Source organism: Salmo salar, chromosome 02 (assembly GCF_965601325.2).
Source record: "Salmo salar chromosome 02, fSalSal1, whole genome shotgun sequence".
In the NCBI taxonomy this organism is placed as follows: Eukaryota; Metazoa; Chordata; class Actinopteri; order Salmoniformes; family Salmonidae; genus Salmo; species Salmo salar.
In genome coordinates, this window is record NC_138292.1 from 30,191,940 (window position 1) to 30,213,256 (window position 21,317).

The 21,317-nt window shown below is 39.9% G+C and overlaps 2 protein-coding genes across 5 annotated transcripts; both read left to right on the top strand.

Annotated features, from left to right (window-relative positions):
• Window positions 1-9,963: 9,963 nt before the first annotated feature.
• ncoa7a (nuclear receptor coactivator 7a) lies at window positions 9,964-16,763 on the top strand. Of its 3 annotated transcripts, XM_082961628.1 has the most exons (8): window positions 9,964-10,126; window positions 10,693-10,810; window positions 11,916-11,999; window positions 13,747-13,893; window positions 14,266-14,418; window positions 14,565-14,660; window positions 14,871-14,944; window positions 15,105-16,763. In XM_082961628.1, the coding sequence occupies exons 1-8, from the start codon at window positions 10,101-10,103 to the stop codon at window positions 15,238-15,240; spliced, it is 834 nt and encodes a 277-aa protein (XP_082817754.1). In that variant the 5' UTR covers window positions 9,964-10,100; the 3' UTR covers window positions 15,241-16,763. The 3 variants fall into 3 exon arrangements, with proteins under 3 accessions (XP_082817754.1, XP_014014516.1, XP_014014524.1); XM_014159041.3 differs by lacking the exon at window positions 11,916-11,999; XM_014159049.3 differs by lacking the exons at window positions 9,964-10,126; window positions 10,693-10,810; window positions 11,916-11,999 and adding an exon at window positions 12,939-13,170.
• A 996-nt stretch (window positions 16,764-17,759) lies between these two features.
• On the top strand, window positions 17,760-21,199 carry LOC106579257 (adenosine 5'-monophosphoramidase HINT3). 2 transcript variants are annotated; one of them, XM_014159020.2, is made up of 5 exons: window positions 17,760-17,942; window positions 18,254-18,371; window positions 18,486-18,552; window positions 19,078-19,204; window positions 19,995-21,199. In XM_014159020.2, the coding sequence occupies exons 1-5, from the start codon at window positions 17,805-17,807 to the stop codon at window positions 20,040-20,042; spliced, it is 498 nt and encodes a 165-aa protein (XP_014014495.1). In that variant the 5' UTR covers window positions 17,760-17,804; the 3' UTR covers window positions 20,043-21,199. The 2 variants fall into 2 exon arrangements, with proteins under 2 accessions (XP_014014495.1, XP_014014487.1); XM_014159012.3 differs by having other exon boundaries at window positions 17,762-17,942; window positions 18,483-18,552.
• The last annotated feature ends 118 nt before the right edge of the window (window positions 21,200-21,317 follow it).

Here is a 21,317-nt window from a genome sequence, read left to right on the forward strand (position 1 = left end):
AAATAATACACGTAAATAGATATGAGGGATTTTGGTGAAATACATAAAGTATATTTTACGCCTGTTACACTGGCACCACCTTACTTCACTGTGGGGATGGTGCTCTCGGGGTGATGAGAGGTGTTGGGTTTGCGCCAGACATAGCGTTTTCCTTGATGGCCAAAAAGCTCAATTCTAGTCTAATCTGACCAGGCGAAATCATGTTATGGATGTATTGTTATGGATGTATCCAAATAAATGTCACTAGAAAACATTTTAAACAAACGCAAATGCAGCTACTTTGCTGTTATTCTGGCTTTTTGACATGACTGTAAATTAGCCGTAGTTGGCTAGCTAGCGAGCAAGGGATAAGAACGTTGCCAGCCAGTATGGCAATGGAACATTTAGAATGAAAGACTGGGTCGTGTCCATGAATACAGAACACAAATACTGAATGACTGGGTCGGTCTCATGGCAACCAAACAGATAGATCGAACGACCAGCCAGCTTGGGTAGCAACCCTAGATTTGGTCGGGACTATATATTGTTTTCTGGCCCTCAACGAACAACAACCGTGCTAATATATCCTCCAAACACCTGCTTCTCGGGCATCATCACTTAAATAATAATGGACAAAATAACAATGGGATAAAAAAAAAAAAGATTAAAAAAGTTGATTATTATAATGATATCATTATTATTACTACTATTATTAATAGAAGTATTATAAATAATGTTATGTTATTTGTTTAACTGTTGTTACCATAATAGCTTTATAGTAATCATTACTCTTATTGCTGTTAACAGTATTGTCAATGCTTTAATATTATTTGTGCTATTAAGGCTATTCATAGTTATATTTTTAAGTCTGCTTCCTAATAACATTTTACGACCATTTGTATTTTTTCTTACGATCTTCATTGCGGGTATTATATTTAGAATGGAAATTGCCGAGGTAACAGCTTTATTCTTGCCAGGTCTGGCTTATTCTTGCTGGTATCTCAGTAGAGGGGTCGTCCGTGGCGTTTCCATTGTTTCATTGTGTTTATTGGTTGTTGTGTCGCCTCGCCTGATCAGGGGAACACGGCCTTTGTCACGTAGCATAGCCGTGAAGTTCTGCAGCATTCCAAATGATGGTGAGGTTCACGTACACAGTTTACAGAAGGTAAGACTGACAAGTTAGGGGTGATAGACAAATGTTTTCTACTGCCTATTATCACTCAGACACGCACCACTATCGACATGAAAACACACAAAAAGAGTTGGAATGATAACCTCTGCGTGAACCAGTGTTAGACAGTTTTTTAAATCAATAGGTTTCATTGATTCAAATTGGGGTTGCGTTGTACAAAGTTTCTTAATTCCCACAGCACTACGCTCTCTTGCCCTAGTTGACAGCATAGACTAGCTAACGAGCTGATTAATCTAGCCTACATTTGCGATTATCACCTGATATAGCCCCCTACCCACCCCATGAGAGGTTCTAGCAAATAAGTATCCCCATCAAAGGTCTGTGCACGGCCCTCAGCTTAACATTTTATTTCAGTTATCTTCTCTTCAACTCAATGTTTGGTATCGTTAACTGCGCTCTCAGCTCATTTCCTACTGAAATGTGTCCCCTAAAGGTTATTTTGGAATCTAGGTTATGATTAGATTTATAAACCCCTTAACCCTCCAACAAAGTAAAGCTCTTTATTACTACTTATTCTTTACAGTCATGTTAGGTAATAACAAAAGTAAACTATATGTTTCAACATTTCATATACAGTGGGGACCGGAATGATTGGATCCCTTGATAAAGATGAGCAAAAAATACTGTATAAAACAAATAATACAAATACTGAGCTATATTGTATGCTTTTAAACCACAGGTTTTCAACGAGGTTCAAGTCCGGAGACTGAGATGGCCATTGCAAAATGTCGATTTTATGGATAATTAACCATTTCTTTGTGGATTTTGATTAGTGCTTGGGGTTATTGTCTTGTTGGAAGATTAATGTGGGTGATGAATTTCCACATAAAAATCCCCTGACTCAGATTGCTACTCATTCCACTGCGACAGAAACCCCACTCACTGAGCAGCCACAGCGGTAGGGTTAGATACAGCCTGGTTACAGTACCACAAGCGATAGCTGTCCCCACATCTTTCTTAGAGTGATGGGTAAAAGTGAAGCAAATAGAAAAACATGTCAAGATTCTGTTTGATAAGTAATGATGGTGTTGCTGGTTAGTTTCCATGGAAGCCTGTTGATGCATTCTGAGTGAACTTGCCTTCCGGTTCCCATGCCTTTGCAAAGGATTGAGTTGGGGGGTCTGAGTCTCACTACTCTCTCTCCCTAGAGTTAAATTGGTGCTGTCTACCCTACCTGACAATTATTTTGTATTATGGCGGAAACAGCATCCATAGTAACTTCATGCAATTTGGCAATATAAATACATATTTTAAATGTTTTTTTAATTTGGTTGTATTGCATGTTTTAGTTTTAATGCTAGAATACTTATTTACTACATACATTGATTCCTGAATAATGTAGCTTAAAAATGCCTCGTGAGCTTAGTTCAAAGGTCATACCCCATCAGAACTAAAAAATAAGCTTGTTTTACTCCAGGGTTCGTAAACAGTGTAAATGTAAACAAACACTATATAGTCTCAAAACATGGTTAAACTATAATTTTGATATAATGAATTGTTAGTCCCTGCATCCATAGTTCTGTCTATGAATTTGAAAGTGCTTGAATTTCTCTAGGCCCATCCCTCAGCTTTTTACCAAAAAAGAGGAGGGGTGCCCACATTGTCATTGTTTAAATTAAAGTCCCAGTTTTAATGTGACTGACATACAAGTGACAGAAAGTCACTGACTGTGGGGTGGCTGTGGTTCAAATTCATGCCAACCACAGAGCGGTGCAAATTTAAAGGGCAAAGTGTTGAACTGACTGGCAGTGGGACACTGACTGCATTAGTAGGAATATCACAAGCTGTTTGACCCCTAACTCAAAAGCATTGTTTTACTTTATAACAATGTTACAGGGTTCTTCACACACACTTTGACCCTTTACTTTGAAATTTCTGTGGAAAAATGGAAGTTAAGTTTCTTAACCCAGTCAAAAGACCACTTTGTGTATGAGGGCACTGATATTAATGTGTATGCCCTGAATGTTAACTGAATTGTATGATTGTTTTTATATTAATACAGTTACGTCAAACCCTTTTGCTGAGATGTTCCCTCTCAGCATGTCCCCTGCAGATAAGGGGGGCCCTCCTCTTTTTCCCTTAATTCCCACAGCACAATGCTGTCTTGCCCCCTTCATGTATCAATGCTGCACTCCATACTACGGGCCGCTGAAACAAAAGAAAATTGTGTCTTTATGGCAGAACGACCCATAAAATACATAAAAAGGTCTGCAGATGTACTGATATAAAATGTGATAGTTTTGATAGGTGATGGTGATCTCATGCTGATGCTAAGACATTACGTGGTCCTGTGTGGCTCAGTTGTTATTACAAAAAAAATATGAAAATGTATTTACTGACTACTGTGTCTCCCAAATTACTAAATTGTAAATGAAGAGGCTAACCAGGTCCAAAGGGCAGTAAGGCTGATCTATTCTGGTGGATACTGACGCAAGTCACTACAGTCCACTAAGAGAGAGGATTTTTAGAAGAAGAGTCAGCTAACAAAGAGTATAAAATTCTTTATATTGGGCCTCCCGAACAACGCATTGGTCTAAGGCGTTGCATTGCAGTGCTAGAGGCATCACTACAGACCTGGGTTCGATCCCAGGCTGTATCACAACCGGCTGTGATCGGCAGTCCCATAGGGCGGCACCCAATTGGCCCAGCGTCGTCCGAGTTAAGGGAGTGTTTGGCTAGGGGGGGGGGCTTTACTTGGCTCATTACGCTCTAACGACTCCTTGTGGTGGGCCGGGCGCCTGTAGGCTGACCTCTGTCGTCAGTTGAACAGTGTTTCCTCTGACACATTGCTTCCGGGTTAAGCGGGTGGATGTTAAGAAGCGAGGTTTGGTGGGTCATGTGACTCGACCTTCGCCTCCCGAGCTTGTTGGGGAGTTGCAGCGCAGCGATGAGACAAGATCGAAATTACACACTATTTTTGGGGGGAATAATAATAATTACAAATGAAAAAAATGAAAAAATGTAAATACTGAAAAAGATATATAAACCAAACATGCAACAATTTCAAAGAGGAAATCAGTGAATTGACATACATTCATTAAGCCCTAATCTATGGATTTCACATGGCAGGGATTACAGATATGCATCTGTTGGTCACTGATACCTTACAAATGGGCCATTTCATCATGGTATTTTTGTGCCTTCAAATTGCCATCGATAAAATGCAATTGCGTTCGTTGTCTGTAGCTTATGCCTGCCCATACCATAACACCACCACCACCATGGGTCACTCTGTTCACAACGTTGACATCAGCAAACCGCTCTCCTACATGACGCCATACAGATAGTCTGCGGTTGTGAGGCAGGTTGGACGTTCTGCCAAATTCTCTAAAACGACGTAGGAGTTAACTACAGTGGTTAGAGCGTTGGACTAGTAACCGGAAGGTTGCTGGATTGAATACCCGAGCTGACAAGGTAAAAATCTGTTGTTCTGCCCCTGAGCAAGGCAGTTAACCCACTGTTCCCCGGGCGCCGAAGACATGGATGTTGATTAAGGCAGCCCCCCGCACCTCTCTGATTCAGAGATCATGATCATGCTGTTTAAACACATTTTTGATATGACACACCTGTCAGGTGGATGGATTATCTTGGCAAAGGGGAAATGCTCACTAACAGGGATTTAAACAATTTTGTGCAGAAGATTTGAGAGAAATAAGCTTTTTGTGCACATGGAACATTTCTGGGATAATTTACTTCAGCTCATGAAACCAAGTGGACCAACACTTTACATGTTGCATTTATATTTTTGTTCAGCGTATAAAAAAGCTTTACATAAGGTTTGTCTAACAAACTAGATTATTTTTAATTAGTCTTGAAAAAAGTCCCCTCCTCCCCCTTCTGCAACCACGAGCTTCCTCTTTTTCAGTATCAGAACGAATTCAAGTCGAGTAAAGACTAGTTAGCTTGTTTTGACAGCGTAGCCTAGCTAACTAGCTGATTCATCTAGCCTACATTAGCGATGATTAGCTGATATAGCCTCCTACCCACCCCATGAGAGGTTCTAGCAAAGAAGTAACCCCATCAAAGGTCTGTGCACGGCCCTCAGCTGAACATTTTATTTCAGTTATCTTCTCTTCAACTCAATGTTTGGTATCGTCAACTGAGCTCTCAACACCTTTCCTACTGAAATGTGTCCCCTAAAAGTTATTTTGTAATCTAGGTTATGAATAGATTTATAAACCCCTTAACCCTCCAACAAAGTATGATTCTTTATTATTACTTATTATTTATCCTTAATTTGATCAGCTATGATTACAGTCATGTTAGGTAATAACAACAGTATAATCTATATGTTTCCACAATTCATATAGATAAACAATTAAATTGACCCCCAAACATTACCTCAAACATCAGTAAACATGTTGGAGGAAAGTAAACTGCGGTTGCTCTCACATTTCAAAATACTGCATGGCTGGTTCTAAATGGGAAAATGACGCATGCATCGGCCTACTTAATTTCTTAGGAAGCCCCTTACCTCTTTGAGCCTGAGAAGTGTAGAGTAGCATTTTACCACAGTGACTCTCTGCTGCATGAAACCTAGCAGTATGTAGGTCAGTGGAAGAAGCATTAACTCACTTGACTCTGAAGGTTTTAAGTAATATCACTACCATCAAGCATAAAACCCTCTTTTATTGTGCATTACACCAGAGAATGCACCACTGAGTCAAAGAAAGACACCAAAGTTCCATCTTGCAGTGACATAATATTATTGCTAGATATAGACAGAACTTTAACAGAGGGAGGAGGGGAAGAGAGAGAGATAAAGGGAGAGAGAGATGTGGTATTGATGAATTGCAATCTATTTGAACAGTCTGTTGTGAAGTTGGATTCCTTTCTTGTTCTTATTGCCCTCTCATCTATTAAATTCTATTTCAGATAATGACCATATGATAAACATTAATAGCATGAGGAGAATATGTTGTCCCCATTCTACCCAGGCCTCTTCCCAAAAATGTACAAACTTTACTTGTCAACAGTACAATAATAATAATAATACATGGGATTGAATACGCTTTTTGAAAAACCCACAGACACTCACTGTACAGCAAAGAGTATAGAACAAAAACAAGAATAAGACAATAAAATGAATACAAGCTACTTAGACATCCTTTTCCAGACCAAACAGGTTCAGGGAGCTTTGAGATTTGGCTTGGTCATAAACACATTTATTCATCTTGTGTAATGCTCTGATGCTATGCACCCCAAAAATATTTAAGTGCATTAGAACAGGGTATGGTAGTAGGTGCCAGGTGCACCGGGTTTGAGTGTGTTAAGAATTGGGTTTTTCACATTCAACAGTTTCCAGTGTTTATCAAGAATGATCCACCACCCAAAAGCTTGACACAACTGTGGGAAGCATTGGAGTGAACATGGGCCAGCATCCCTGTGGAACGCTTTAGACACCTTGTAGAGTCCATGACCCGACGAATTACGCCTATTCTAAGGGCAAAAGGGTGTGCAACTCAATATTAGGAAGGTGTTCCTAATGTTTAGTACACTCAATGTATGTAATTACATAGTTACTTAAATTACCTCGTACCCATGCACATTGACTCAGTACTGGTACTCCCTGTACATAGCCATGTTATTTTTACTATTTTTTGTTATTCGTTATTCACTGTGTATTTTTTCCTCATGTCACTATTTATATTATACTGTATATACCTGTATATATCATCTTTATCTTTAACTCTGCATTGTTGGAAAAGGACCCGTAAGTAATAATTTCACTGTTACACCTGTTGTTTATGAAGCATGTGACAAATACAAGTATATTTGATGCTGACTGCAGCAGACTTGCTTTTCCATGGGAACAGTTTGCTGTGGTTTAGTGTATGAAGGGAAGAAATACAGGTGTCAAATCTTAATTTGACCAGTTTCATCACAGGAGTAAAATAATCCTGCAGCAGGCGGACTTGATTATTTAAAAATGTGATATTTTCTATTGGGAAATTAGTCTTGGATAGGCTACAGTAGGCTATAGTTGCTGAAAGTGGTTGGATCTCTCATTGAGATATGTAGTGTATTGTCATTTGGGTGAGTTTAAGGTAACCCAGTCAGGAGGATGTGGCTGCTATTGTTGTCGTTTTACTGCTGCTCTGTGGGGCCTAGGACACTAGGTCACTCAAAATTAACTGGTTCAACTCAACAAGTTTTTCTCTTGTGCCTTATAGAAGGACAGGTGAGGGTGACTTCTCTCTATAATGTGCCCAGAGTTGACTTGGTAATGAAAAATGTTCCACTGCTGCAGCAAACCCGAGAAATAGACACATGAAACTACAGCATATACAAGCTAAACTAAATTTGGCCCGTCTGAAGGCCTACTGAAGAAAAAGTACAAACGTCATCACTTGGCCCAAATGTTCAACTTTTTGCAAACGCTCTAAATGGGTACTGATCCCAAAGCAAAAGGTTACGCATGAAAATCAGAGAGAGAGTTATGCATGTTTAGCTGCTAATAAAATGTGTTTGTTACTGCATGTAGTTTGTTTGACTGGACTGGAACCGCTGGATGGTGAAGGAGCCTAGCATTTAGTGTTGGGACAGTAACCGGAAGGTTGCTTGTTCAAATCCCAGAGCTGGCAATGTGGAAAAATCTGTCATTCCGCCCTTGAGCAAGGCAGTTAACCCCAACAACAACTGCTCCCCGGGCACCGATGACATCAATTAAGGCAGGCCCTGCAGCTCTCTGATTCAGAGGAGTTGGGTTAAATGAGAAAGACACATTTCGGTTGAATGCATTCAGTTGTGCAACTGAGAAGATATCCCCTTTCCCTAATGGGTGACTTGTAACAGAATGACATTTCTAAACTGAGATAAATAAGGAAAGTATCAGTTTTCATCTCATACAACTGAATGTAGTCATTGTTTGTATTTGACAGTTGAATTGCTGTGTGCTTTTAGGTGGATAGTGCTTCTGCATTTCATTCAATCCTCATAAAATGGGTATATAGGAGGAAGAGACAACTCCGTATCAGAGGATGATAAATATACAGTAAGGCAGTTCCTCTTTCTCAACATCTGTGAGTGAACAGGTGGACATCAGGCGTCCATCTTTAAAGAGGGCTGACACCTGCAGCTTTGCCCTTTACCAGTGAATGCTGTTTACTCTTTCAAAACCTTTTGAACGGTCAATATTCTCCTCACAATTTTGTTTTCACATGGTAGCCTAGTAATCCTATTAGTTCTTTGACACCTCTGTAGAGTCTGTGACCTGTGTGTGAACCCTACTTTAGCTCTCCCATCCCAAATCAACTGTTATTCGTCACGTACACAGTTTACAGCAGTAAGACTAACTGAAGCAAGTTAGGGGTGATAGACAAATGTTTTCTACTGCCTATTATCACTCAGATACGCACCACTATTGACATGAAAACACACAATATGGAATGATAACATCTGTGTGAAACAGTAAGTTTTTTTAATCAATGGATTTCATAGATTGGGGTTGCGCTATACAGAGTTTCAGTGGTTCTTACATATAATATCCCTAGGTCCAGTCAAAGTCTCGGTGATAATGATCTGATGAAGTGTCAAACTCTGTTTGTATTCTGGATGATAATTCCTCATCCTTCTACTCTATTGTTCTATTCTATTGTTTTTGATAGAGGGCCTGCCACAGGGTCTACAGCAGTATACCACAGCAAACCAAACTAAAGACATACCATGGGTTTCTTCCCCATCCCCCATCTAAATATACACATTTTGCTTAAATACTTATTGCCTGATTTGCATTTTGTACACGATCCCAAAGTGGCCATTCAATTAGTTGCATTTAATAGTTAAATGCACTAAGGATGCATTTAGCATGTCCAGGTCCATGTGGGATTTTCCTATGACTCATCTGGAACATGCAGTGGCAGAGTGCGGATTTGCATGAATTGGAGGAGAGTTGAAGCAACTACTAGATGCTTCACTGCCAAGGGAAAGTTGTCTAACAGGTACAGTACAAACTGTAACTACTAAGCAATTATCCTGGAAACCGCACCCACTATACCAGATTGATAGCTCAGTCTGCATTTATTTATTATATACAGTAGGTACCAGTAGATCTTTAACTCACTACTGTCTATTGGATATGATTCATGTTTTTCACTCATGGAAAAGTTGTCCATTTATATTTAACACAATAAAATACATTTCACATAGTCATGTAAATGTGCAACACCATCGACCCTCCATGTGTGTCTGTATAATCAGCCCCCACACAGTCTGATATGGATTTCTTCCATCCTACGGTTGGCTACTGTTGTGTAACCTCTTGGCCTCCTCTGTGACCCCTGGCTTTCTTTTAGACAGAGTTTCCAATTTGCTCCTTATCCCTTCCTCTTGACACTAACTCTTGGAGATTTGACGACTCTGTACAGGGTCTGGATAAGTATACGCAATGTAGTGGAGGAGCTTCCACCTTACAGATCTGCACACCTTGAAGGGTTAGGGCCTAAGTGAAGTGGTAGGGAGTCAATTTGGACTGGCTGTGTTTCACACAATAAAGTGCAGATTGCAATAAAACAAAATTATCAGGAAAAGAGACAGATAGAGAAAGACAGTGTCTGTCAGCCAGACCTTTATTTGTTTGGAAATTAACGTCTCTGCGAAGGTGAATTGACTGTCATTTTCTGACCCAGATTCAGCCCAGGGAGGCATACTGTAGCAAGTCAAGATAATGTGTCACAGAGGCTATCTAACACCATTGTGAAATCCTCCATGTCAGGCGGCCTTGAAGGACCTTAAGGGAGGGTTTTATGGTGAAAGGGGCTTATCTAAGGGAATGCTGGAGTATAAGATGCCTGATGGCTGAGATGGGTGGACATGCTGTTAAAGCACTGAGCCTCCAGACAATCCGCTCTCATCTTCACCACATCACCTTCTCTTCTTCACCTCCTTTTCCATCTCCTGCACCTCCTTTGTACCCCAGCTACTATTCAGCATGGGAGTCAATTACAGCTTTGAAGAGTAAGTCACAATACTTACTATGGATACCAAACCTGGACGCTTGATTTGGAGAAATAAGGGTTTTGTAAAGACGAATCTTGCCCTTTCTTTGCTAGGTTAAAAATGTAATTTAATAAGGGCAGTAGGAGGGATTTTGATATTGCAGATTTTGGGGGTTTTCTTGAACGGGAAAATAGCTAGGCCTATGTCAGCTTCAGCTCCAGCCTCTTCAGGTCTTGTGGGTGCTTAAGTCATTATTCATGTGGACCAGAATGCATGTGGGTGGTGAGCCACAAGTGGAGGCTATGTATGATCTGATAGTGGCATTCCAATGGGCTGCAGTCATGTATTTGGACCCTAAATGAGCTTTTTCCTGTAAGAGCTATTTCTGAAAAGTAGCTGAAAGACTTGTTTTTCCATGCAGAAATTGGTTCAGTTTAGGCTTGTTTAAAGATTTCTGGATTGTGGTTGTTAGATTAGATTGTGTTTCAATCATATTGTAGAGGAGTGTGTGGGGTTTTGGTGAAACGTATTACATAATTTAAAGTACATAAACAATATATTGATGTATGTGATTGCCTCCTCAGGGTTGAACAGACCCACACCAAGGACAACAACACGAGACACCACAAGCATCCCCGCTGTCTGGTAGTGGAGAAATACAAGCTAGCTGTGCTGTGCTGCTGTGCTGCCAAAAACTGGGAGGTGAGTTCTGATTCAAGCAGGGGCGGAAATCCCGGGGGGGGGGGGGACGGGGGGGACACGACCCCCCCCATCCTGGGAAAAATATGATTTGTCCCCCCCAATATATCACTGAAACATAACTATGTAATTTAAATAATATTAATAATACGCAATGAAAGCAATTGTGCTGATTATAGACACTTAATAGCGCGTTTTTAAGTTTCAAAAGATTGCAACCCCCCCACCCTTTGCCTCACAATGGTTTGATCCACTGCCAGTTCCTTAGCTTGCTCGGTAACAGAGGGGTCGTATCTTCTGTCTGAAAGGCACTCAATGCACGTAACTGACGTGAGGTTAATCCAGTCAATCGCGCACACACACTAGCTGAATATGCAGAGCTAGTGCGCAAATATTAACTATTAAGCTAGCTAGTACCTATTCCATTTATGTGGCATCGTCAAAGATGGAATCAGCATGCAGATGATGTAAGTTTGTGCTTCAAAGTCCCTGTGATAAGGTTAGCGATAAACTGAAATCCAAACTGAACACAACTACACTCTCTTCTACCATTGTCTTAAATATATTTAATGGTATCGTTGCAAAAGCTAAATTGTCGCAAGTGAACTTTTATTTATTTATTTTATTTCACCTTTATTTAACCCGGGTAGCAAAGATTATAGCAAACACCACTGAAACTGAATTGGTGCTCGCTAGCTTTGCAAATTCAGCTATTGTTGGAAGCCAGCCAATATGAAACAAACTATTAAAATTACAGAAGGTTGCAGCATATGTTGTGTAAATGGTGAACTCATACAGCTGTCAACTCTTGTCATTTTAATCCGTTTCACATTTGCTAGCTACCTTTTAGATCGAAGCCCAAATAGAATGATAGAAGATGATAGAAGCCCATCTCCTACTGTAAATAACCTACACACTGTGTGTGTGTAGCCAGCCAGCCAGGTAGAAAAATGGCTGAAAAATAAAAGACGGACATCAGAGTATTTTTCAATACACCAAAACGCATAGTAAGAACCCTAGTAGCCTAATATCTCAAAGACTAGTTGATAAAATGTTCATAAGAAAGAAATGAAATTCTAATGGAAATGTTTTACAATGATGTCATTAGGCAGAGCAGGCAACAGATGGCATACAGACAGCAGAGTTGGGGACAGATATGCAGGGACAGACTGGCAGAGACAGGGAGTCTCAGGTAAGTTTGTTGAGTCTTTGTTTGGCAACATTATGAAAGGTTCTCAATTTTTTGGACTTGTAAAATAGGAATATAATTGGAAAATGCCATGGATACCCCCACTCTCAACTTAAACTGGTGACTGAACTAAGATTTGTTAAAGGCAATGGTATTGCTGTTGTGATTAGTTGTGTAGTTTTGGGTACCGGTAGTTAGGAGTACGGCAAACACCTTATTTCTTTGGTTCCTCAATATACATTTACCATATTACAATGTAGGCTATGTGTTACAGCACTACATTTGGTGTCCCCCCCAGGAATTGCTCTTGAGAAGATTTCATGTAATTGTCCCCTCCAAAGTTGATATCAGATTTTCGCCCCTGGATTCAAGGATCTAAAAATGTGGCATTGCATTCAACCACCTCTATCTCTAATACAATGAGAGCAGTTTCTCATTATAAAGAATGGATTAGACAAATTTAACAAGTATGAAATAATAGATTTAAGCAAGTTTGAAACCATTTTTATTTGACATTTATATATCTATGTTAGGTTTGTTGTGATGAAATATCTATGAAATATTGTAGCTTTAAGGCACATATTTGTTAGCCTGGCTACCAGTCTTCTTCTCCTCCTAACATTCTACTCCTTGCCACTTCTCATATGCTAAACATGTTTGGCAAATGGCACGGAGTACAAGGAGTGGAAGGTTAGGAGGCACAGACTAGTACCCAGGCTACAGAATTGTTGGCTCACTGCCATGAGTGCAACAATGAGATATTTTGACAGTTTGCTCAAACCTGCCGGACACCCCATATATGGGCTTATGCCCCGTAATTCAGTTTACCGCAAGCGCTATCCTGTTTATCGAGAAAGGAATCTGAAACACAAAACTGAGATGGCCAATATGGTTTCCACAAGCAGGTCTGCTATCAGCCAATGAGATTTAGGGGGATGGAAGTTGAATGAAGTAAGAGAGAGCATTTGATGGTTGGGTATAGGTTATCAGTTCACACTCTTACCTGTGCCTGTGGTACATACAGTATCATATACTGAGGCAACTGTGTTACATTATTAGTATACATGAGTTGTGTTTGGGGTGAATAAGAAGAATATTAGTAGACATGAAACCAATGCAGGAGAACATCAAGGTGCTTTACTTTGCAAATAAATGTCTGGAGCCATATGTAGAGGTGGGTTGCTAACTATACTCTGATTTTTGTGAATTGTAATGTTTAGTGTGAGATAATGTACTAGTATGCATGCCGTTTTTATTTGTATTTTTTGAAATACCTTTAGTATGACCCAAATATGTGAAGAGTAGTTTTAGAGTGGTGTGCAATAATGTCAATTTATTGGTGAAGGGTTGAAGAAATTATTGTATTTTGTCTTTTATCACCCACCCTCACTCACTAGTACTGATTGTGGGTGTAATTTCATGTTTTATTGTGTTTGTGTTTGAGTCAGTTAATTACTCAGCCTTGTTTTACAATATCGGTGTGGTTAAGAAACCACAGCAAAGAGAAAAAGAGAGTGTGTTTTAACAGAGATGTGGCTTAGAAACTCACAGAGAGAAAGGGAGAATGTGTTTTAACAGAGTTGTGATTTCATGTCCAAATCATCCCAAAGTGTCTGAAATGGATTTTGTACCTTAATAAAGTTACTTTAAGATAATTTGAACATGAAAGTGAAAAATTATAATATCTGGGACATATAAGTAATTTTGGTGAACTTTCCCCTTAACAGAGTTTGTGGTTATTTCCTTGCAGATCATCACAGGGAAGGATTCAGTAAAGCGTCGACGGAGCGTGTGCAGCTCAGAGGAGGGTAACCGCTCTGAGGATGAGGAGCCTGAGGACATACTTCCGGTTCTCCGAAACCACAGCCAGCTCCTCAACGACCAACACCTCGAGAGTGTGAGTTACTGTTAAGCTACACTACAACAAAACACTGTGGCTAATACAGTCAATTCTGGCACGTTTACAGAAATGTTGATGATGGTGCTTTGTACCTGTCAAATAAACCTAATGAAGTAAAGGAAAAGTAAAGCAATCATCTCACAGCACTATATAGGCTACACTGTCAGCTCATGGGAGGAACTTAGTGCTTTGGTTTGTTTGATATATACAAAGCTAAATATGGGACTTTTTTGGGGTTCTTCAATTTATACTGAGTTCCGGGAAAATAAAGTGCACATACTCATCTCAGCATTACACAGCTTTGACATGTGAATTTAAATGAGACATTTTCTCATCATCCATCTCATCCTCTGTTTCTGAAACCCACAGCTAGCCAATCACTTACCAGCAAGGACACAGGGGTATCCATGGAACCTGGTCTACAGCACAGCCATTCATGGCACCAGCCTGAAGACTCTGTACAGGCAAATGGCCCACATCGACAGTCCTGTGCTTCTGGTCATCAAAGACATGGAAAAAAAGGTAGACATCTCAACAACGCATTGTTCTATATAACTGACATCTAACGTACTGTTACATCCATGTACTGCTATTACATTGTTATTACATTATGAACGGGTCATACGATCCCATTAAAATGCTAATAAGTTTGTTTTCCTCTCTCTCAGGTGTTTGGTGCCTTCTCCTCCCATCCATTCAGAGTGAGTGACTGTTGCTACGGAACAGGAGAGACTTTTGTCTACAGCTTCGGCCCTGCATTCAAGGTAACATTGCATACTGTTGTGTGCATGGCTTTGTCCAAAATGGCATCCTATTCACTATATACCCACTTCTACATTTGACCACAGAGCTTACCTTTGTACTATAGGGAATAGGGTGTCATTTCAGATACAGCCCCTGTCGTTGTAGTTAATAGGCTGTCTCTTGACTGTTGTGATGGGTGGAGTTAATCTGACACCTCTCTCTTCACACAGGCCTACAGGTGGAGTGGTGAGAACTCGTACTTCATCAGGGGCCATATGGACTCTCTACAGATTGGTGGAGGAGGGTAAGTGTTCAGAATTTTCTTTATCAGAAATACCGAAGCCTTTATCATCTAAAAGTAAATCTAGTTAGCTTCCACAAACTCATTGATGTCTACAGATCAGATAGGCTAAACCGCATCCTTTGGCTCTGGTCTGATATATGTTTCTCTTCTTGACCTCTAGGGGACTTTTTGGCCTGTGGCTGGATGCTGATCTGTACTACGGTGCCAGCTTCCCATGTCACACCTTCAACAACCAGCCCCTGTCCACCCAGCAAGACTTCACAGTGCAGGACCTGGAGGTCTGGACTGTCCAGTAAACAGAGCGAGACGCTGAGAGACTCAGAAGCAGAAAGAGAGAGAGAAAAAAGCCAGAGCCATGTCTATCTATCTATGGTTTACAACATGGCTGTACTTGTGTTCAGTGAGGTTTAGCCTGTGTTCAAGCTGTTAAAGTACAGTAAGCTTAATACAGTAAGCTTGGTTTGTCCAATGACTGTATATATGAATGGACAACGCCATCGATCGCGTGACACCAGTCATTCCTATGTGAAAACTCAATAGTGCATTTGAAGCCATGGAAGTCCGTTAAGATGGCGTCTCATGTGGGAGATTTACGTAGGCATTACATGCTTAGTTTGAGCTACTCTAGGATGTGATGTTGCAGGCTAGCTCAGTGCTGCCCCCTCTCATTGAGTATTTCACGTAAACGGCAGAATGGGGCATGCTGCCATTAGCTACTAAATTATGATAATAACTTTGTCTGTGTGCGATTTTAAAATAATCGGTTCAAGCACATACATCTGGGGTAATAGAAGCAATTATTAGTACAACTTTTTGTTTTTATTTGTTATTTTATTTACACGAAGATTGACCATGAAGATTGCCATCTTCCCATTCACTGTAATGGGGATCCTGTGTTCTTCAAATAATGCCTGCAGTACTGTGGTTGGCCTTGAATGAGAGGGGGCAGTCATTCTCCCCTGGGTTTGTCCTGTGTAAAACCTGGTCTAGTGACTTTTAGGCTGGTTTTACCTGTGTTTTACCAGTGCGTAACCTATTATACCAGCATTAACTCGGGTTGTATCTGTGTTTTGCCTGGTTAACTGAGGACTGTATGGTGAGAGATAGACAGGCTGTTTTACAGTGTCCTGCTGTTTGCTGCTCAATACCTGCTACTTAACAAGCTCTGTCCAATACGAGCATTACAACTGGTTCTAGACATCTAAGCTGAAAACCCTCCATCAATCCTTTGTTATGGCCAGCATTTACAAACCAAAGACCATTTTAGAGTAAGATCCTATTCTCATGACAATTCCATCATAAGCTTTAAACTTTATAGAGGCTAAGATGAACACACTACTGTACTACCCAACTATTTTGTATTTATTTATGCGTCTGTGTTATAAGGGTACAACATCAGATGCCCTCTAGGGATTCCTCACACACACAACACTCAGGTCTAGAAACAGCCACAGCAGAGTACTGTCTCTTAGAGCTGCTAAAAGCACCTGTGGCCTCTAATGGTTTGCACTAAAGGTATGGGTAAAAAAAACATGTTAAATGTTTTCTTACATTTCTAAAAGAGAATAATGAATTTGTTTAATAGAACAAAACAGGATATAAGGTGGACCAATTGTTTTAATTTGGCGTCTTTTTCACATTCCTTTGATGTTTTTTTATATTTGCTATAAAAAAAAATATAGATATATTTAAAGAAATGTTATCCAGGGAAATATTTTGTTTTGTTTTTCTGTATGTGTGCTGTACAGTGCTGGCACTGTTAATGGCTCCTTATTAAAATTCTGCATTTCCAGGTGACAATAAATGTGCTTTAAACTTCTGTGATTATGTGACTGATTGTTATAAGATCAATAAGCATTATTGCCTAAAATAGTAATACTAATATTAATCTCATCAACAACAATATAAAAGCAAGATTCATGATAACAAAAGGACATATGACATGTTTTAGATTAACCCAGTATTTGGAAATATCATGCTAGATGCCCAGTCATTTCTGTATGTTGAAATTAAGCTAGCAATAGGTAGACTAAGGCCACCTCAGTAATCACACATACATCAGTCATTGTAAGACTATTGGTTTTGAAAGAAATTATAAAATGTTACAGCAGTGATTTACATGTTGCTGTACTGTCAAAGAAAGTATGTTTGTTTAATGAAAGTGACACCTGCAATCTCAAAAGCAAGATCTACATAGGATGCAGCCTAATGTACTTTCGCAACAGCTAATGGGGATCCTAATAAAATACAAAATACCTAAGTTGAGCAAATCTTTATTACTGTAAATAGTAAGGAGGAGTTAGATAAACAAAGTTATAGGCTATGACCAGTAAACAAAAAAAAATCAAGAAGTTCATCTTTATCGTTCTTTTCCTAGGTCTCGAAAATGGCTTAAAAAATCCCATCTTTAAATAATTTAGGCGAATACAACAATGCACTTTAACCGTAGCATTGACTTATACATGTTGAAGATGTGGCAGAAAATAGAAAAGCATATCTGTTAAATGACTAAAATGTAAATATTTTATCTAGACGATTCAGTGAGAGACGTGTTTCACTGCCGCCTTCAGGTGGACATTCGTGTGCACTGCAAAGCTGGGTAATTGTTTGCTTTACCCTTCGACTCACAGACGATAACCGTTTGATCCACTTGTCTTCATTCGTTGATTATAGGTCCCAGTCTCACCGACAATATGATTTCCACAGCCACAAAGTTAAAATTGGCTAGGCATAAGGTTAGCAGTGTGGTTAAGGTTAGAGATAAGGTTAGGTTTAAAATCGATATTTTAAGAAAATTAATTGTAGAAATAGGCGGGGTTTAAGACTTTGTGGCTGTAGTAACTAGTGACGACCAATAAATATGGCAACCAACGAGAGTTCTGGCCCTGCAAATGTAGATATTTCTCAAATAAACGTAGGTCAAGGCGAAGGATACGACAAGAAATGCATATTCTGCAAGGTTGCCAACAACGAGATGGGCACGGAGCTTCTTCATGTTGTAAGTATGAGTGAATTATTGACACTAAACTAGCTAGCTAGGCTAACGTTACGTTAACTAACGTCGTTAGCTGGCTAGGTTAGCTGTCAGAAAACAGCAACGATGATGACCACTGACAGTTAACGACAGGTCATTTGAGCTAATCCATTATCATATTTCCATAACTATGTGGAAACAATATACATTAATGATCCCAAAAATAGTTTTTAGGCAGGTTAGCTTCCAAACTGAAAACAATGCTGATTGTGATGGACGTCCTAGCTGAACCAACTAGTGACCACCCTATGTGTTTGACTTCGTGCGCATGACAGGACGAGGAGGTCTCTTGCTTCAGGGACATCAAGCCTGGAGCTCCCCATCATTACCTGGTTGTGCCCACGAGACATGTTGGAAACTGTAAATCACTCAGTAAAGAGCATGTGTCATTAGGTATGCAACTTTAAAGTCGTGTGTGTGTGTGTGTGTGTGTGTGTGTGTGTGTGTGTGTGTGTGCGCGCGCGCGTGTGTGTTAACCGATTATCCTGCTGTGTCTGTGATCAGTAGAGAAGATGGTGGAGATAGGGATGGAGATCCTTCAGAAGAACAGTGTCTTAGACCTCAGCGACGTTAGGTATGACCACAACATTCTCTCCAGCAAATGTCAAATGAAGGAGCGTTTTTCAATCTTCAGATATTATTAGGGCTGTGACAATACCAGTATCGAGATATGCTTTCCATGGCAAAAAAAATGAAATAGAAAGCGGACAACTCTTTTGGTTCTTTAAAAACCTGCTGTATACAAACAATTGTGTGTTATAGCCTGAAAAATGAACAAATGTGTTTAGATGATGACATAATGATGGCTGTTCTCCAAAGTAAGTTAAATCAGTGTTGTGTGTTTGTTTCTTTGCCACGATACTGCCGAGAGTCGGTATACTGGTATTGTCCCGACCCTTTTAACAAGTGGCTCCAATTGTATAGGCCAATTTATTTATTTTTGCTATGCATGCATAGTTGTTTGGCTTAATGAAATAACATACAATGGCAAATCACATTCAGCAGTCTGTAGAATTTTGCATTTTGAACATGTTGCTGTTGTCACAGCAGATCATGCAGAGACAAAGAAGCAGCCAATGTTTCTTTTTTTTATCTACAGGTTTGGCTTCCACTGGCCCCCATTCTGTTCTGTCTCTCACCTGCACCTGCATGTGTTGGCACCTGCCAGTCAGATGGGCTTCATGTCCCGCCTCTTCTACAGACCCAACTCCTATTGGTTTGTCACGGTATGTCTCTTTCAAATGGCCATTGTAGTACAGTAGCTGTCAGAATTTGTGTGATAAATGTTTCACTATTCCCCCCACATTGTCTGTTCTGTGGTAATATTATCCACCTATTGAGTTCAGTGTTCGTACAGTACCAAAGTCGGGATAGAACAATAATTTCCCTTGCCTTGCTGCCTGGACACAAACATCAACTCCACTCATTTAGACTTGTCAGAGTAGCTTGTTAGCATTGTGTTTGGGAAAGAGGGCTCTTTTTTTTAAACATAGAGTTAGACAGTCTAGATTGGCAGCTGATGAACAGCTCCATTGTTCCTCACTGTTCTAGCAGCTCTTTTCTGTCACCCTGGCTGTTGTGTTGTCATCTGTTAAGAGCCAGTCAGCCAACACTGATCTCTCACTGCATTATCACTGCCAGCTTTCATGGTCAATTAACTCCCTGTGGAGACTACTGGGCTGGGGAAATCTGTTGCGATGAAGTAAGGTGACTAAAGCCCCAAATACACCGGACTAGGAAACCTGTTTTCACCTGTATCTGCCTTTGTGTATATGGGTCTTCCCAGGTTAAAGGATGGCCATCTATACAGTATGTCAGGGACATTCACCTCTATCAGTCTATTCCCATCAGGTTGGTTTGCAGGCATGCACCTCATGCAAGAGCCTTTGTTTTTCTACCTTTAGATACAATACATGAGCGTGACAATGGACTGGCAATTCAGACATAAAAAATCCATGAAGAAGCCATGAATTGTCATGTATTTATTCTTGTACTGTTTGTGTTTGTCTCCTGCAGGCTGATCAGTTGATTCAGCAGCTGAACTCTAAGGGAGAGACCAACTGAGGGGTGGGTTGCAGTCTGGGCTGGTCCAGTGAGAAACGGGGTTACCTTACTAGTAGTGAAGTGAGCAGGTCAGGACTGGTCTGGTCTCCCTCCGTGGTTCTCTGTGTGAGTGTACTGTACTCCCCAGCAGGTTACAGTGAGACTAGTGACGATGGTACAAATCAACTCAACCAAGGTGTTTAATTCTAGTATCAAGCTGAACAGCCAAATCAGAAATTAAGCCAAATATGTTTTCCTTCCTTGTTATTTTAAATACTTTTTTGAAAATGACCAATAGTTCCAATTTATTTTTTACCACAGAATATTAAATAGTAATGACTGGAATGATTTTGGGGTTAATTTCTGTTGGTATAGAAAAGTGATACAAATATACATGTTTGTGTTTAGGCTCTAGTATTAATGTAAAGAACGATTAGTAACGTAAAGCCATTCCTAAGTGATCATAACCAGGAGACCTGAGAATGGTAAGTGAATGGGATGTATTGGAACTGGGGAACCTACTGTAAGTCTCATTGCAGGATACCTTTGATAAAGATGACTAATGCATGTGCATTGTGCCACTGGCTGGCATCCCAAATGGCACCTTTTCCTATAGGGCTCAAAAGTAGTGTAATGAATAGGGCGCCATTTGCGATGCAGTCACTGGCAACAGTATCCCGCATTATGAGGTATAATAACTGAAAGCAGAGAAATATAATGAGAAGTATGAGCTCTTTTAGGCCTCAGTCAAGTGGTCAGAAAAGCAACTGTTTTGCATGAATAGTAATCAATCATATACAATGGAAGAGTAAATTGGAAGTGTACACTGGATTGTGGAGGTTTAGTATATTCACTGAATAATACCTACATTACTAATTCCTCAAGATGCATAATAAGAGGAGCTCAGTCATCCATAAACAATTTTCTTGAGTCACACATTCTTTTAACACAATACTCTACATTAATTGTGTTATTTTATTATGAATGTTGGAGTGATTCTTAATTTTGTTATGCACTACAGCCCAATGGAACACTCAATTAAGTAATGTATGTTTAGTGTATGCTGCTGCATGAAATTGAGTGTCATGTGTTTGTATTTATTGGTTGACGTGTCGCTGTAAAATAATAATGGTTGTTCATGGTTAAATAAATGATGCATTGCTGCCTCCACAAGGGTATCAGATTTCCTTCCTGGTCTCTTATTAATGGAAAACATCATTCAGTAACACTTACAGTTATTAGGCGATATGACCCTTTCTAATGCCTTATTATATGTTATGCAGGCTTTAAATAAAG